The 18017-nt window shown below is 44.3% G+C and overlaps 1 protein-coding gene across 4 annotated transcripts in view; it reads right to left on the bottom strand.

The window, feature by feature from the left end:
- Window positions 1-18017, bottom strand: part of herc1 (HECT and RLD domain containing E3 ubiquitin protein ligase family member 1) — a 59314-nt gene that overhangs the window by 28665 nt on the left and 12632 nt on the right. For 3 of the 4 annotated variants that reach the window (XM_079162275.1, XM_079162274.1, XM_079162273.1), the window contains exons 14-37: window positions 17168-17389; window positions 15912-16064; window positions 15357-15489; window positions 14586-14777; window positions 13664-13888; window positions 13344-13517; window positions 13136-13250; window positions 12906-13026; window positions 12615-12786; window positions 10062-10392; window positions 8841-8961; window positions 8620-8671; window positions 7011-7282; window positions 6166-6381; window positions 5324-5444; window positions 4235-4472; window positions 3969-4141; window positions 3167-3322; window positions 2957-3063; window positions 2765-2875; window positions 2503-2673; window positions 1420-1659; window positions 1120-1203; window positions 470-1026 (exon numbers count right to left, since the gene is read on the bottom strand). In XM_079162275.1, coding sequence (XP_079018401.1) covers window positions 470-1026; window positions 1120-1203; window positions 1420-1659; window positions 2503-2673; window positions 2765-2875; window positions 2957-3063; window positions 3167-3322; window positions 3969-4141; window positions 4235-4472; window positions 5324-5444; window positions 6166-6381; window positions 7011-7282; window positions 8620-8671; window positions 8841-8961; window positions 10062-10392; window positions 12615-12786; window positions 12906-13026; window positions 13136-13250; window positions 13344-13517; window positions 13664-13888; window positions 14586-14777; window positions 15357-15489; window positions 15912-16064; window positions 17168-17389 — 4457 coding nt within the window. The remainder of the gene's footprint in view (window positions 1-469; window positions 1027-1119; window positions 1204-1419; window positions 1660-2502; window positions 2674-2764; window positions 2876-2956; window positions 3064-3166; window positions 3323-3968; window positions 4142-4234; window positions 4473-5323; window positions 5445-6165; window positions 6382-7010; window positions 7283-8619; window positions 8672-8840; window positions 8962-10061; window positions 10393-12614; window positions 12787-12905; window positions 13027-13135; window positions 13251-13343; window positions 13518-13663; window positions 13889-14585; window positions 14778-15356; window positions 15490-15911; window positions 16065-17167; window positions 17390-18017) is intronic. The other variant, XM_079162276.1, reaches the window with a different exon arrangement.

The raw sequence follows: 18017 nt of genomic DNA on the forward strand, positions 1-18017 counted from the left end.
ACAAGGGAAGGAAACACAAAGTGAGGGAAAGGGCAGGAGAGAAAGAGCACAGCATGCGAGACAAGTAAAGAAATGGAGTGTGTGGGTATGGCACAAAATCATGCAGCTCCGTGAATCATCATGCAGAAGAGTTGTGGATTAATGATGAGTCAATAACAAACATGAAAACAGTGAATTAGAGCGAGGGGGAAATGGAAGGTGAAAAATAAAACGATGAAGAGGCTAATGCAGAGTGTCAGAGGGATGTGAATACAGGCTGTGAAGAAAGCTCACACTGTGTTTCATAATACATTATAATACATATTTATTGAGTGTGCAGTGACAGTCAAAATCTTTACATTGCTGATGTCGAAATAAATTCACAACTTGCTTACAATTTGGTGTATCTGTAAAATACACCAGCAAATAACAAATATAGCAACATATAAAAATGTCAAAGAAAGGTGCCACAAACCCGCCCCCCCCGTACCTGATGGTGATCTCGGCCTCGTCCCACTGCACCTTCGCCGAGGTGCTGCCTTCCTTCACCACGCCCAGCAGCGTGGCGTGCCTCCCGGTCTGCTTGTGCACACATCGCCCGCCGACACGCAGCCCCGCGTCCGCCCCTCCGATCACCGCCAGGACCGGCCACACCTCCGTGCAGAGCGTCCTCAGGTGGTGCTCCGACAGCTCCCCCAGGCCGTGCTGCCGCCCGTGGCGTCCCCGCTCCTCCTCCGTCCTCGTGGGCGTCTCCTGGCTTTCCCTCTGGGCGTCGTGCTCCTCGCGGCTCTGCACCGAGCGACTCTTCTTCAGCCTCTGACCCCCGCCGGCGGACGTGCCGGCGGACTCCCTAAAGCAAGGCTTGATCTTGTGGAGCCGCTCGGTCATGGTCTCGTTGATGCGGTGGGTCCAGTGGTCGGTGCGATGCAGGATGCGGATCAGCTGCGTGGTGGCCTCGGCCAGGACGGTGGCCATGGGGCTGCAGACCGGGTCGCCAGCTAAGAGGTCTCGAGGTGTGCCCCTCATCTGCATGTCACAGATCTTAACCTGGAACAAATAAGCAGAATATACATATATAAATGTAATATTTATATAAATATATATAATATAATGAATATAGTGGATGTTTATGTGTGTTACCTTCTCTCCTGGGTTACTGCTGTAGAACATCACACAGGGATAGAGCTCTGTGGCGTCAACGTCCTCGAAGGCCAACTTTGGTTCCTGTTGAATCACAAGTTAGCAGTTAGAGATGAACACAGAACTCAGAGGAGGACACGTAGCTCTTTTAAGTTTCGTCTTTGTTGTTGAATAAATGAATATGCACGTGTGTCCATGTCCAGATGAGGCGTTCATAATTTTAGGACGGTCTAGCAATGATCAACGCAGTTTGTGATACGTTAAATTATTTGTAAAATATCCAAATCAAACGTCTCTCACCTCTCCGTTCTTGCCGAAGGAGATGGTTCTGGCCTCCATGTCCAGGACGCAGGTGATGAAGTCTCCCTGAGTGAAGCTGCTCAGAGTCAGCGTCTGCTCTCCGTTGTGATAGAGGTTCCCGCTGTACGCCCGGTACAGCCACATGTCCGACGTGGTGCGGTGGTTGAAGTCGTGCACGGGCCATCGTGAAACGCCCACACACGTGCCTTCATTGCCTCGGTTCTCCTTCACGATGTAAAACTACAGAGGAAATAAAACGGGACATGATTCAAAACAGGCAAACAAACAAAACAAATTAGATAGTTTATACTTCTGTGTAAAACAGTTTCCCATCAATTAATGCTCCGCCTCTACTGTTATCCTTCCTTAACCATCTGCAGATTATTCAGCCCTGTTGTGTACATTCAGCTGGCTTCATAAAGATCTCTTCTCTTGAAAAGTTACCAAAATGTACAAAGTCACTGTGAACTACAACACCAATGATAACAGGGACATTATCATGTTATGGATGCTGCATTCATGTGGTGTTGGAATAACCAGAAAAAAATAGTCCCCGACTGGGAAAGTTCCCATGAACGTCCCTCAAGTCAGAACAAAAACTAGGAAAGACGTTGAAAACTTTGTTACACGACTTGCTGATTGACGTCATATGACTGAGAAAGACGGTGGTTGTCAATCTGTTCAAAGGTTAGAACAGATTCACAAGCAGAGGACCAACTACCAGCATCCTGTTGACCCAGAGCAGCGTCTGACTGTCTGAGCTAAACCGTTATAGCCAAAGACACTGTCAGACATTTCCTTCTAGTGAAATGCTCTGAGTGAATTTGAGGGCTTTTATTTTGAAAGGTAAGAACAGAAGTAGTGGATCTGGTCTGTGTTGCCTTTGTCAAGGTTGAAAAGAGTAATAAAGTTTGCCCTCGTGGTTCAGACTACGGAAGTTGTAACGGCTATCAACGTGTTGTTTAAATGCTCTGAGGAATAAAATACAGAACATCTTCTTTGTAGCTTCTACGACTCGGGATGTCAGAGCATCCGAGGAGCACGTGGAAGCAGCAGGAGATAAGGTAATAAACAGTACTGTACCTTCCACTGGTAGCATCCAGAGGAGATGCCGGTAGAGGCCAGGCCGTAGCCTTTACCCCCACTGCCATGCGTCAGACCCTGGCCGTTCTCCACAACGCAACACTGAGTCTTCTCTGGGTCAAAGGACACTTCCTGGATGGGAAGGTTCTCGTCCTCCTCCTCTGACTCGCCCTGGGGATCAAAGAAACCGTCGGCCGCTCGAACAAATAGTCATAATAATCAAGACACGAGTCGGGGGGAGGATGGAGGATGATTACTACACCTGCAGTTTGAGTTCCTGAACTTTTTCTTTAACCTGGATCGAGTGTTTGGCTTGAGCAATGGGAGCTTCCCACATGCAATCGGACAAAAGGGCGAAGAGCCGTTCGACAACCTAGAAGAGAACAAACTGTATCAGCTCACTGGCTGTTATTGAGGAGTTGCACAAGAAAAACAACCATAGAAAGCGGCAAACCTGTGTCATTTGGTCGTCCTCCATATTGGCCTCACAGGCAGGAAGGACGGCCTCCAGCACATGAAGAGCCAGGAGCCGAGTTCTCAGGTTGCCCACCAGAGGGACCCCTAGAAGCAAAACAGCCACGAGGGGACAATTAATATCTCAGCTTTGTAACATGAAGCAGGCGCACATTCCCCCGGTGTAGTGTGTCACAACGGCTGGTTGTACCTGAGCAGCATTTCTGCGCCGCGATGTTGAGCAGCACTTCGGTCCATTTAGGGGAGGCCATCTTGGACTGGATGGCCTTGGAGGACACCACTCTCCTGAGGAAGACGAGGAAGTCTCCGAGGTGCAGCTCAGCAGTGTGCTGCTTACGGATCAACGCTGAGGAACGAGACAATAAAAACACGGACACAATTATAGACCTTTAGTTACGTTTCATGGAAAACAAACGCTTTCACTGTAGGTACAGTAACTAATGCTCTTAAAGGTTCTGTTTTCACCATTCTTTCAGGCGGCAACCTCCGGTTCTGTCCGGTAAAGCCAAAGATGCATGTGTTAAAGCTGCATTCTCTCTAGTGCCCACCAGGGGGCGACTCCTCTGGCTGTATAGAAGTCTATGAGAAAATGACTCTACTTCTCTCTTGATTTATTACCTCAGTAAACATTGTAAACATGAGTTTATGGTCTCAATCTCTAGTTTCAAGTCTTCTTCAATACAGCATGATGTTCATTTAGTAAATGATGGTCCATTTCGAGTCAAACAGACCATAAAGCAGGGTATGCTTTAGGGCAGGGCTACACAGTGATTGACAGGTCTCTACTAGAGACGTATACGTTTTGTCGACGTCCAAATCATTCTTGCCAACAAGGTTAAATTTGTTTTAATATTTTAGTTAGTTAATGGAAATACTATTGTCAACAAAAGTGTTTGACCATAGCTTCTGTTGATTATTATCCGTGTATTATCCGTGTATTATCCGTGTATTAACCGTGTATTAACCATGTATTATCAAAACTCCTTCATCACCTCTGAAGTCTTTCTTTTCAGAGTCTGCTCCGTCCTCCTGTTTGCTGTCCTCTTGGTCTTTTCCAGAAGAGAGAAGACTGACTCCCGCCTGAGACAGCAGGTTCTTCAGCTGACTGCAGAGCAGATCCAGCAGCGACTGGACAACCTTTGGACTCAACTTGTCCGCGTACGTCCTGCGAATCAAAAAGACAAAACACAGTTTGATGATATAATCTTCGGGTTTTTCAAAGCGCCGATTTCATTCGTCCGGTTTCTAAAGCTCTTACCCGGTGCTGATGGCCAGTATCTGCAGCAGGCGTGTGGAGGCCACCTTGAGGGCGGTGCTGAGCTGAGACACTCCGGGTTTCTGCAGCAGCTGGAGTGGCTGGCCCAGCATCGTCTCCGTCCCGCAGAGCTGAGACAGCACGCTGAGCAGCCCGCTAGAGATGGCCAGGGACACGTCCACCGGCTGGTAGCGGACGCTCAGCGCAAAGACGGTGACCAGCAGGAGGCGCTGCTGGGCTTCTAGGACAGAGAAGAGGTCGAGAGAAAGAGATAAAAGCATCAGACAGGCTGTTAATAAAGCGAAGCCTGGAAATTCATCATTTGAGGGGCCGCTCTGCCGTTGGTGTGGTCAATTTAATGATGGCAAGATGATTTTAGGTCGACAGAAATACTGAGTTTAACCCAAGGGTAAAGGATAGTTATGTATCAGCATTAAAACTGTCAGTGAAATAAATGAATAAAAACGGTTTATTTCACAAAGTAATGAATCGGTATTTACGTTTCAATTGTGGAACGTTTTGCCTCAGATTTTGTTGACTTGAGCGTAGTAATTTATCTGCGTAGTTTATTTTTCAGTCTGTTTGTGTTTGTTGTTATTATTTCATACTTTGTTGTCTGTTGCCTGCAGACAAAGTTAATATTCCGTTAAAGAGACCAGTTGTGAACGACGTGGATCAAAGACTTGTGGGTGTGTTTTATTTGTTGTTTTTTTAAACATTCATCCTCATAATTATTTAGAATCCATGTTTCACATACAGAGTCTGTTAGCAGGAGAACGCTCACACTGGTGGTGTGCCCAGCGTTTCACTTCGCATTCAATAAGTATTCAGAATCTCAAGGATGCTGAAATAGAATCTGTAAAAAACGTATTGACGGGAAAGAGGCAGAGGACTAATCAGCTGAGGCAATGTGGGCGGGGCATCAAGGCCACCGTTGCCAGAGGACATATGTCCAAACTGAGAGGGCGTGCTCCACCATGGCCCCAGTCAAAAACCTTCCCCGAAGTAATGTAAATGTAAAACTAAAATGTTTGATCCTGTTAAATGATGGAGGCTCCAGTGCTGAGGTCGTGCGGCAGTCGTCTCTCTTACCTATGTGGTGCTTGTTTGCCTGCAGTGCTCTCTCCAGGGTGACAGACAGTTGCTGGTAGATCTTATGAACAGCTGTCTGGATTTCCATCTGGAGGCTCCTCTTCGTTGCTTTTACACCATCCTGCAAAAGAGAAAGATGTAAACACACAGTTAACAGGGTCACTACTCAGGCTGCACGACATTACTGATAACCAGGTGGCAACCTCCGGTTCTGAAAAGTGAAGCTAAAGCTTCATGTGTTAAAGCTGCATTCTCTCTAGTGTCCACCAGGGGGCGACTCCTCTGGTTGTATAGAAGTCTATGAGAAAATGACTCTACTTCTCTCTTGATTTATTACCTCAGTAAACATTGTAAACATGAGTTTATGGTCTCAATCTCTAGTTTATAGTCTTCTTCAATACAGAATGATGTTCATTTAGTAAATTATGGTCCATTTAGAGTCAAACCATAAAGCAGGGGATGCTTTAGGGCGGGGCTACACAGTGATTGACAGGTCTCTATCAGAGACGTATACGGCGTTGCTACGTCACTTCTCCTAGATATGGTCACTTCTGTTCATCGGTTGCAAAAAAACAACAACGCCGGCGACGGCGAAATTGCCCGACTCGAGTCTTCAAAACATCAGTCCACAAACCGACGGGTGACGTCACAATGACAAATTCTGCATATCCAGGAATTCTTAAATCTGAGTAAATGAAGTTACATTTGACATCTACTGTGCAAGCTTTCCATTTGTATCAAAGCAGCAAAAATGTTGCAGCATTACAAGTTTGAGTTAAACTGAACTGTCACTTGACTATCGATGCTCATCAGTATCAGTAATTGATGAGGCTCACACGTACCTGGTAGTGATGCAGCTGCACGCTCTCCCTCTTCAGCCCTCCGGCGCCCACGGTGCCGAGGCCAAAGCAACCCGCCAGGAACTGCAACCTGACGGAGGTGAGCAGGGAGGAGGACTGGAAGGCGCCGCCGGATCGATCCGCGTTCCCGGGCTGGCTGCCCTTCTCCTCCATGCCGGAGATCAACACCACAATCTGGTGGAGCGCCTCCAACCGCAGCTGCGGATTAAAAACACATCCCAGTGGTCGAGTGGACATTCTAACAGCATCGCATATGTTTTCTAGATCTTTTAGCTGCACTATCACCAATAACATGTTACTGTTTTTAGAAAATCTGCCTCATTTGTTTGACACTACGTAGTTTTAAAGAATAAATCTGGTTATATTCTATCATTTTCTTACTAGTAACAAGTATCTAATAACACGTATTGTGTGTGTATCAAAGCCTGATATCTCTTCTTCCTCTTGTTAAAACACATTGATGACGTGTAGATTCATTCATTACCATGAACACACAGGGATTGAGTTTGTACATCCATCAATTTCTTTCCTTGCCTCCTCTCCTTGCATCCTAGTGCCTACCACCTGAGATGTGAGCGGAGGAGGCGAGGAAGACACACGAGGAGAGAGGAGTTGAAGACACACGAGGAGAGAGGAGTTGAGGAATTTAACTAAATGAGACATCCTTTGCTTTGGAGAAGTCAGTTCAATATGACGTGTGGCGAAGCTGTGTGTCACGCCTCATATTTCACGTCACGGGTCAGAAAAGACTTGTGGCTCTGCACCAATAAGAGTGAATCACTTCGAGTGAGACAGAGACCCAGAGAGGTCCTGAGAGAGCCCCTCACCTCTGCCCTGCTCTGCTGCTGTTCCATGGCCAGGATAGTCGCCTGTGGGCTGGTGGACATACTTTCCTCCGGCTCCTTGAAGGCCGGAGCGAGGCCCACATCGCCGCTGATGAAGCTGACCATGTTGTCGATGAGAGCGTGGATGCCCAGCGAGCGGCTCAGGTCCAGCTCCGACTCTTCATAGAACAGTGCCGAGCTGTAGCTCCGCTGGCGGCTCAGTTTGGCCCGGAACCAGGACTCGGCCAGGGAGTCCGGTGAGCTCTGAAGTAAGCCTGAAGACGGGAGGAAGAGAGGAGCCTTTCAGATGTTTAAATGCACAACGTAACGCTTTTGATGGATGGGCCATGTTGCTTTTAAGCACTTAGGAGCTACGCAGGGCAATGCATTATTACTCTATAAGAGCTCATCAAATGGAGAAATGCTGAGTCGTCATGCGGGCACAAGCCTTTATGAGCCATTATGGATTCGTCTATAATGGGCGCACTGAGTTTCAAACACCCACTGAGGGTAAAAATGCTGCAGTTGAGAAGTGAAATGGCAACCGGAGCTCGTGTTTCCATATTCTAACTGAAAGCACTGAAGTTTAAGCATCAGTACTGATGATTCATTTTAAAAAGGGACAGTAGAGATGTTTAGAAGTGCGTTTGTATGAGGTTCTTCTCCATCATCAGAGTTCTACTACAGAAGATGACTTTATAGAAACACACAAATCAATGTACTGCTGAGGACGTATTCTAGACTCCTAAAATAATCTCTATCAGTTTAACTTTTATTTAGAATATTTTCACTTCTTCACCTTTCTGACGGGGAACCGAAGCTATAGAATATCTTTGCTCTCTGTAACGACACAAGACTCCATTCACAAAAACAGTAATTCTACCTCTCAGAACACGGGAGAAAAGTCACTGTTTTTGTGAATGTAGTCTGGTGTCTTTGTAGAGATCAGAGATAACAGCTTCAGTTCTCTGACATCAAAGTAAAGAGGTGACAATATTCTAAATAGAGCTTAAAACTTCTTTAAGGAGTCTAAAATACATTGTACTCCTGTGTGTTTCTATAAACTCTACTGTAGTAGAACTCTGTCTGTGGAGAAGAACCTCACACAAACACACTTCTAAACATCACTACATCAGTACGGATGATTTCTGCGACGGGTAAGTCCATGAAAACTCTCACAAATCACAATCTTCACTGGGAACGAGCCTTCGTTGTGCAAAGTAACAGAAGAATGAACTGTTATTTGAACAATAGGCACATCTGTATGGTCTTTTTTGTCTTTTTGCTGTCTGTGCCTTAGCACAGATGGTAGACTATGACAGTGTCTTGAAGTGAAGCTCAAAACAAGGCCCTCATCATGAGAGATGAATGGGGGGGGGGGGGGGGGGCATCACAGTCATGGAGGAGTGAGCTAACGAGAGGAAGAAACATGCCATCGTGTACTTGCTTGGAGCTCCTCTTGTCTTTGGGGCTCAACTGCCCCAAAAGAAGCAAATAAACTATCCACACAGGAACCAAAAGACAGAGAGACAAGAGTAACGTGTGACTGACGACCTGCCATCACCCTCACTCGTCAACATCAGACGGACCTTTTCCTGAAAATCATCTTTACCTCTCTTTTTGTGAGAGAACGCCAAGTCCGGGTCAACGTTCCTCCTTCCGCTCTGAAACAGGAAACAGAGACATCTCTACATCACACAAATACCAAAGCAGTGAGGCAGACGGGTATAGAGATATATATCTATATAATATATAGATAGAGAGATATATATAGAGTGTGTCTGATGTGTGTGTGTGTGTGTGTGTGTGTGTGTGTGTGTGTGTGTGTCCTACCAGAGTGCACCCCTCCTCGTCTGACTCGGGCTGAGAGAGGTCTGACTCGCTCCTGGACTTTATGAGTCTGTAACTCGGGCTGCTCTGCACTGAGCGGCTCTCAGCGCTCAGACTCTCACTCCTTCAGACACAAACACAAACTAATCTTAAAAAGACGTCACACCGGTTACAACTGTGACGGAACTAAACATCAACTGAACCCCAAAGATGATATAAAAGATGACTCACCATTTTATATAATTACTGTTTACTCCGTCTCTGTCTGTACAGAATATATTTTTACTACGCATAAACATTTACTACATTCGTGCGAATATATAATATATTTACAGTTTATATATTTTAAAAATTATTGTACAACTGTCTACTAAAAGATATACATTATTGCATTTTATATCATGTTATAAATAGGGCTGTTTTTTTACACTCAAAGCTTCTATTAAGGTTTTCGAATTAATCTTTGAATGTCAACCTAAACAATGTACAAGCCTTTAGTTATTGTGGTTATATAAATATGACGTATGGTCCTGTTTGATTGCTGCTAGACTGATCCGTCTATTTCCTGTTTATAGTTTGTATAAACATGTTGTCAATTTCTATCTTTTATTCAATAAATGCTGACTTTTGGACATTTCAACGCTCTGATCGACAAATATAAGAATACTAACATTATACTAATACTACTAATATCAGTGGAGCCTGATCTGTATATGCAACGGTGTACAAATACTACTGTAGGTTCAAACAGAATCAATAGACGTGCAAAAAGAAGAAGAAGTGCGCAGCATTCAAATGTTGATTTATAATTTAAACTTCAACGTTACGAATGAAGCTCTAAACTATTAGCTACAGCCCTGTGTAGTGATTCTATGTCTTAGCTTCTGAACTGTTTCATGTCTTAGTTTTTCACTTGTGTGATTTTAAACCGTACGTCAAACAGTTGGAAATACGTCATTTGAATCCTTTAATAAAGCCTCAAGTGTCGGTAATATTTAAATTTTAAAATGTCTCGCACACACATTACACCATTGCTAAATTAATTCTAATAAGCTTGTTTTTAACATGTAGAACTATCCTTTAATACTTTGCGGTTACATTAGCCTCATTTTACAGTAGAGAGTTATTCTAACAGCACAAAATCACCACTGAAGAGGGAACCAACTATTTGAGTTGTGATGCGTCAGCCCCACCCCCCTTCATAATGAATCTAGGTGCTCAGACCTGGTCATGAAGCTCAGACACTCCTGTGTTCCCGTGGCGGACTGGGTCTGGCCCTCCTCCTCCTGGTTCTGCTTGGTCAGCTCCCCCAGCACGGGGCTCACCCCCAGCAGCAGCAGAGCACAGCGGTGGATCACAGAGTTACAGGCGGCCGTGTACAGGTCCTGGCCTTCTGGGAGACCCTGAGACAGGACAGTGTCCTCCTCTCCTCCTCCTCCTCCGCCTCCTCCGGTCCTGGAGGCTGAGCCGGAGCCCAGTCCTGTGCTGCTGCTGGCCCGCTCTCTGTCCCGACTGCGAGCCACCTCCCGCGCTGAGAGGAAACATTGAAAGATTTCTGTGTGGTGCCAGATGCACATACACAAATAAAACACACACACACACACAGACACACAGACAGACACACACACAAGATGCTGGGTTAGAGGACAAGCAACAGCCGCACAATACACTCAATGTGGACGAGCTGCAAAGATCAGAACCAAAGCTCATACCAACGAAACACATCACAAATCCTCCGAGCACACCTTGGACCTAAATTACAACAAGGATCTTACAATCAGACATCAACACACAGACATCTACTGGATTTCCACCAAAAACCACTGGCGGGATGAAAAGCATGTTTTCTTTAAAAACTCGCCAAAACAACACCGTTTATCAAAGCCAGAAGCTGTGAAAAACACAATATTATCGTCAGATGTTTTCGACAGTCCTTGAACACATCATGTGAGACGAACGCTTCCGCCAAAAAAGCAGCCAAAACGAAGCTTAAAATGTTTGATATTTAATCAAAAACATTGTATTCTTATTACCATTTAAAAATCTCGACCCGAATAAACCGTTTGCTCTAAAAAGCAAGTGGAGCCTCTGTTTATTCTAACATTGGTAACACTTGTGGACGCTAAGACATTCAACTTGTTTTCTTTTTACTTTTTTATGATTGACGTCATCATAACTGTGTTATTCTGCACTAAAGACATGTTCTAGTTCTCCCCAATTCTAGTCATGATGGTTCTGGTTCCATAGAGGAGCAGGACTTTAGATTACAGAGAAGATCTCGGCTACAGAATAACGTGAACTGCTTTTGGTTCAAAATGGTTAAAGTACGTCAGAAGCCACATTGAGCAGGACTACACACTAATCCTGACACACTGTGAAACCACATTATGTCTCCTTCAATGACACTAACTGGTTCACATGTGTTTGACTACAGGAGCTTCTGAATAACATACTAGTGTTGCACGTTATACCGATACAAGATATCGCACCACGCTGCCGTGAAAACGGTACATACCCCATCTTATTAGTATCGTTACTTTAAAAATGACAGTGTGTTTATATGTGTGTGTGTGTGTGTGTGTGTGTGTGTGTGTGTGTGTGTGTGTGTGTGTGTGTGTGTGTGTGTGTGTGTGTGTGTGTGTGTGTGTGTGTGTGTGTGTGTGTGGCTTCAACTCGCTGCAGGCTTAGTGGACGTGCCAACCGATTTTATTTTCTTTCACATGCACGCTGCAAATACAAGTACTTGCACAAAGCAAAATGGTGCATTAAAGTACTGCAGCCGAGGGTTGTGAGTTGTGTCTCTACTCATAATCCAATAACATCACGGAGGCTCCGTCCTCTGAACCAAGACGGAAAACTCTTTATTGCTTCCACCAGTTGAACAGCAGCGGCGGCTCTGTCCGTTCTCACCTTTCACAATAAAAGCCCCAGACATACACACTACATCACTCACTTACATTCACTCAGAGCATTTCACTTAGAGGTAACAGCACTGTTATAACTTCTTTTTGCAAGGAATTAAAGTGTCAATCCTTCAGATTTCAGTTCCAAAATGAGTTCCAAATTTTCAAAAGTTAAATTTTTTGTGTGTATATAATGAAGAAAAACTGTAATACAGCAGATTCTTCTGGGAATGTCACCACAAACACCCAGTTTTTAACACTGCAAATGTATAAATATTGCAATACTTTCATTAATAGGCCATATGACTCAGTGATAGTGACTTAACAGACATTTGTCCCAATGAAAATCTTCTAATTGCCACTTTAAAACGGTCATAAGCAGCAGTGTGACATGTGAAGATGGAGACATATGAACTTACAGCTCATCTAAATTTACAGTTTCTCCAGTCCTGAAAGGTATGAACACACGTTGGTCAAATAATAAATCATTTTCAGCAGGTATCAAAGTCATTAATTTGGTTTTGTGACAACACAACACAAGAGAACAGTATTGGTTACATCACTGGGATGCTTTGTCATATTAAAATAAATTGAGATTACCATTGAATTTAGAATTTAACTGCACGTTCATCATTAAATAAATATCCAAACCACTGCAACTTCTGCACCTACACTTCTTTCCCCCAACACGATACACTGCCAAGGAAATTCAGCAGAAACTAATTGTTCAGCATTTTCACCAGTTTAAAAACGACGAAGCAGAGATGTGAATGAATGCGAGCAGGCGGAAAAAAAGAAAGAGCCTCGAATGAACTAAGAGATACATGAAATACTAGCACACATAAAAAGTACAACTCCAGGCAGGTGTACTCACTTCCAGCCGTCATTACTTCGTGTTCCCGGTCATCCTCTTCGTCGTCCTGTTCCTGATGCCCCTCCTCTCTCTCGCGGTCGGCTCTCTCCTCTAGCTCCGCCTCCTCATCGATGGTGCGCGTGAACGAGTTCTCCTGAGGGTCCATGTCCAGGGAGTCCTGATTGTCTGAAATCTGACAGAAATGTTACAAAATAACATCCATGAGTGGATTTGAAAATGTTTTTTCTGTTTCATCATGTTTAATCTTTGAATTATAAAAAGCAGTTTGTGAGACTTTAAATGCAAACTCACCCTCCTCTCACGTGAAGAGGATCTGGTCTGGACGAAGTCCATGTTCTTACAGGCCAGCAGGCGGTTCCGCACCTTGTAAACACTGCGATAGACCTCCGCCAGGGTCTTAGAAGGTTGGTACCTGACGGGGAAAATAAAAATATACTTGTGACATGTGATGTTTAATCTATTCTGGCACTGTGGGACAATGTGGAGACCTTTAACACATCATAAATAGGACGTTACTGTACCTGCCCTCTCCACAGGCTTGGCCCAGCAGCCCTGTGTGCTTCAATAAGGCTGCCAACACAAACCTGGACACAGTGTCCAACAGGGACTCGTTACTGAGAGACGCATTGTCCCAGTCTGTAACAGAACACACAGTCAGTTCACTGTCAAGACTGATGCCTCTGGCTCAGAGACAATAGAATTCATTACATGCCGAGTCAAAAAGGGGACCTTTGCTCATGCCATAGTCCTGCATGTTGATCCAGAGGCTGTTGGCAGGTTCTTTAGAGGAACACAGCGCCAGATCCACCAAGACACTCAAGTCGGGACGCAGTGTGGAGTCAAAGGGCTTCTGCTCTTCGTCACCGGACAGTGCTGCCTCCAGCAATGAGCTGATGCACAAGTCTGAAAGACACAAGTGGACAAACATTCATCGTCTCAAGAATAAAAGGGCAAAAAGAAGAAACACAAACTGCCCTCAACAGCTTAAAGGTTACTGCCAGTGATGAACATGTTAAACCGTCACAGCACCGTACCCGCCCCCTCCCTACCGAGCTGTGGGATGTCCATTTCCAAGCCGTTGCTGAAGAGGGGAGTTTTGAGCCAGTAGGCGGTATCCTGCTCCTCCAGCGAGGTAGCAGCCCCCTGCAGCATCCCACCGAGGCAACGGCCCACGAGGAGGGCGACCGTCCTCTCCAGGTCCACGAGCCACACCCAGGAGAGCGCCGGCTGTGGCAGCGACATCACCGAGGCCGGCTCAGCAAAGTCAGACGTACCTGGACAGTGAAGGTTGTGTGGTGGAAGAAGGACAGTATGAATGAAAGTTTACACTTTCAGGGATAATAAGGTCTTGAGAGCTCTACACAACCTTTGATTTGTGCAGACTTACAGCCGGGAATTATATCGAAAACTAGAAAAACAAGAGTTATAAATTACATTTGTGGCTCACAAACCTCAAAATGTCTAGAGGACAAAATGAGTAAATGCTAAAAGTGAGATGCTAAATCTTTGAATAGAGCCAGTGTAATATAAACTGCCACCCAGCTTTGAGGGAAAAACACTGTTAAAATAGGTTATTATTGCATGACTAAAAAAGCTTCCTATTACTCTGAGTAACGTTAGTTTATTTATATTTTTAGGGGCAAAACACACTTTTTAACTTCACATGAATGTTTTTTCATATTACCAAACAGCTAATCTATGTTGATACTGTCTGCTATTAGATATTAGAGAATAGATAGATAGATACTTTATTCATCCCGCAAGGGGAACTTTGTTCGTGTGATGATAGAGTACATGCTTTGGATTCCTTCGATATATCTTTGCCGGATGGTAAAACACTCATTATATAAAGACGATATAGATTACAAAGCAAACATGAAAGCTTGTGAAAAGAACGAAGAGAGCAGACTTTAATTAAGACATGTTTTGATGATGTGATGCGCGTCAGGGTTTCTTTAGCTTCTTGCTCACCATGCAGGGGCCACTGCAGCTCCTGGTCCTCCAGAGGGGAGGCAGCAGGCAGCAGCCTGTTGAGGCGGTCCAGAGGAGGCAGCAGGTCCAGCAGGTGGCTCAGCAGAGGCCTCGCCACCGACACCGGCAGCAGCAGCAACGAGTTGATGATCTGGCACAGCATGCTGCCTGCTGCCGACACGTAGATCACATCTGGAGATGATGGAGACACGGAGGTTGAAAAACACAGGAAATGATGGAAAAAAACAAAGAGGGAGGGAGAGAAAAGAGTCGGTAAAAATAAAAGATATGATAGAAATCTATTAATCTCAAAGGAAATTATTGATCAAAGATTACAACAGAAGAACAAGAAGATTATAAATATATATAAACAATAGAGTAATACGTATTCAGTGTATGAGAAGTAATACTGACACCAGTACCTAATAGAAGCTAAAATAGAAAAAGGTTATATTGTGCATGATATTGAAAAGTAATACAAAGTTGTATTCCAAAGATCTTTTTTGTTTACTTTGAATAAATTATCATGTTTCATATCAAAGAATATAACCTAAATGATTTACATGTTTGTAAATTGTTTGTAAATGTTTGTGATTTACTGTCTTTAAGGGAGTAGCGTGAGAAGAAGAGAGATAATAAAAGTGTTTTGTAACGAAGAGGCAGAAGTGGACAAGCGGAAGATAGAGAGAGTGGAGAGAGAGAGAGAGAGAGCAAGAGAGAGACGAGGCGGCGTTTCATCTCTTTCAGAAGAGAAGAACTGATCCTCTTCACCTTGCAGCTTCTCTCGTATGCTGCCGTTCCAGGAACTCTCTTTGATCAGAGCAGCAGAGCGGGAGAAGATGTCGGTGGCGTGAGGCAGCAGGAGCTGCAGATGCTTGTGGAGTAAAGCCACACTGCTGCAGTTCTGCAGAGAGAAAACACGAGGCCCGTAATGTCTCAAGACGCTTAATTAATTGAATCTAAATTCAAATATCTGGCTTGAAGGCTGCTGAACAACGTCACATTATCACAGAGCATGACATCCTGAAAACACAAACTGTGATTCATAAATATGCATCAGTTATAAAAGGAATGTGTTCATGAAGAAGACCATGTGAGTTCTGAGATTAGATGTGCATTAAAGAGTAAATGACTTCATCAGATTGGACATCAGAGGCAATGGTGAAGCTATCATCTCACCAGTGTTAAGATAAAAATCCTAAAACACATGATTCGATTGGCACCGGACCAAGAAGTTTGAATAACTCCGTGATTTTCCACGTAATGAAGAAGTTATCCGTGGAAGAGAGTCGGCGTGTTTGAACAAGACGAGCCGAGCGGCCGTACCTCGGTGACGGAGTTGATGTGGCAGTACGCCAACAGCTGCTTCTGCAGGGAGCACAGGAGCTGGTGGAGGTGAGCCGGCTGGCTGCTGTCGGAGGAGGACGTGCCCTGCTGCAGCTTATCGCTGTTCTTCTCCAGCTCACCGAACGCCTGATCCTGCACAACAACACAAACACAAGAACGACATGAGGGACAGTATTCTGATCAAATACAACACATTACTTGAAGAATAAAAGAATGAATTGAACATTGAACACGAAAGACGTGTTTTCAAAGCAGAAAATGTTCGACAAACCACCTTTTGAAGTATTCACATTTTATTCTGTTTTATACTTTTTACGCCACTACATGTCTTTGAAAACTTAATTTATTTTGCAGATTCAGATAAATAATGTAAAACTTTATTCCACAAGATTCCCAGCAGTATATGTGTGTGTGTGTGTATATATATATATAGTTAAAAATAGGAGCCACCTTTACCAGCTGCACCATTAAAGTAATGTACACACTAATGCATCAATAATTATTACTCAGTAAAATATTACACATTATTCTGATATAGGTAATTCTGCATAATTAATACTTATTATATTGTAAGGATATTTAATGACAATACTTTTGTACTTTTACATCAAATTGGATTAAAATATTAAATATGAATATCTTCAAATTTAGACCAACCAAATTACAGTTTTTTTGTTACATTATATTAGTTGTGATTTTAGCTCGATAGTTAAGAACGGAGCAAGAGGAGCAAAAAGGGGAAATTCAGTGAGAGGCGAATAATTCAAAAGGAGTGACTCATAAGCAGAAAGCCTGGCAGTCTAATCAATGTTCATTATTGTCTGCATCATGTCACAAACTTGAAAACAGCCTGTGTGTGTGTGTGTGTGTGTGTGTGTGTGTGTGTGTGTGTGTGTGTGTGTGTGTGTGTGTGTGTGTGTGTGTGTGTGACAATCAATAAAAGCCGTCTTTAGAGAACGAGGCACAGGAAGAAGCCACTGCTTCGCAGCAGGTGATGATAAACAAGGATTATATATGCGTCATGCTCCGCCTCCAGCACTCCAGTATTAAGAGGAGCAATGAGGGAGATGGAGAGGGTGAAACAACGGCGCTTCCTTCCTGAGTAACGTCTGCCTCGGTCTATTCCAAACAGATCGTTAATGACCCCTCAGATAATGGTTTGTTATCGAGCGGCACACACACTGAATCAATAAGAGCGAACTCTCCGATAAGAGCTGCAGCAACCATCTACTCACGGTGTAGAAGCCCAGGTTCCTGAGCAGCGTCTTCATGAGGATCTCGGCCAGGTGGGTGTCTGGGTGTCCCGCCGTGTCGCTGTACGTCGGGTCCGGGACGGCCGTGAAGCCCGGGCCGGAGCAGAGCCCCTCGGGCCCGTCGGCCGGAGAGCTGTAGCCCAGGAGCGAGGCCACGTGGGTGTGGTCCTGGAGGCTGGTCAGGATTATGTCTAGCTGCATCCTCTGTGGCACAAAAACACACACGTTTAGAATGAGACTGCTGACCTAGAAAGAAAAACAAGCCGACAAACAGCACTTTGTGTTAAACTGGTAAACACGGAGGTTCATACTGAGAGGAAATAGTCCAATGTGCAGTCAACAAGCTGGCCTCGGCGGAGGTCATCACAGCTCTCTGATTTAGTCATATTTCATGAAACACTGTTTTTAAATTGTTGAGGTAACTGCACATTTTTTTGCAAATGCAGAAATCTTCCATAAATTAACAGCAAATTAGTACTTTTAAAGGAATGGTTTGATATTTTTGAAAAGACACTCAATTTGCTTTCTTGCCAAGATTTAACTGATATGATCGATATCGCTTCTATATCGCTACATTAACGTCAGGCTACAGACGCCAAACTTAGCCAGAAAAACGCTAAGCTAACCGGCTGAACCTTAAACTAATATTATGGCACAAAGTCCCAATTTCCTAATAAAGACTTGATCAAATGCATATTGGGAAGAAGGGGAACGCTCTTTGGCCACTTAGAGGAACCAAACCCTTCTACTCCACCAAAGCCACAACGTGAGCTATCAACCAACAGAGCATTTATTAATCTATACAAACCTCAAGTACAGTAATGTAAACCAG

This window comes from Pholis gunnellus (genome assembly GCF_910591455.1).
Source record: "Pholis gunnellus genome assembly, chromosome: 1".
Taxonomy (NCBI): Eukaryota; Metazoa; Chordata; class Actinopteri; order Perciformes; family Pholidae; genus Pholis; species Pholis gunnellus.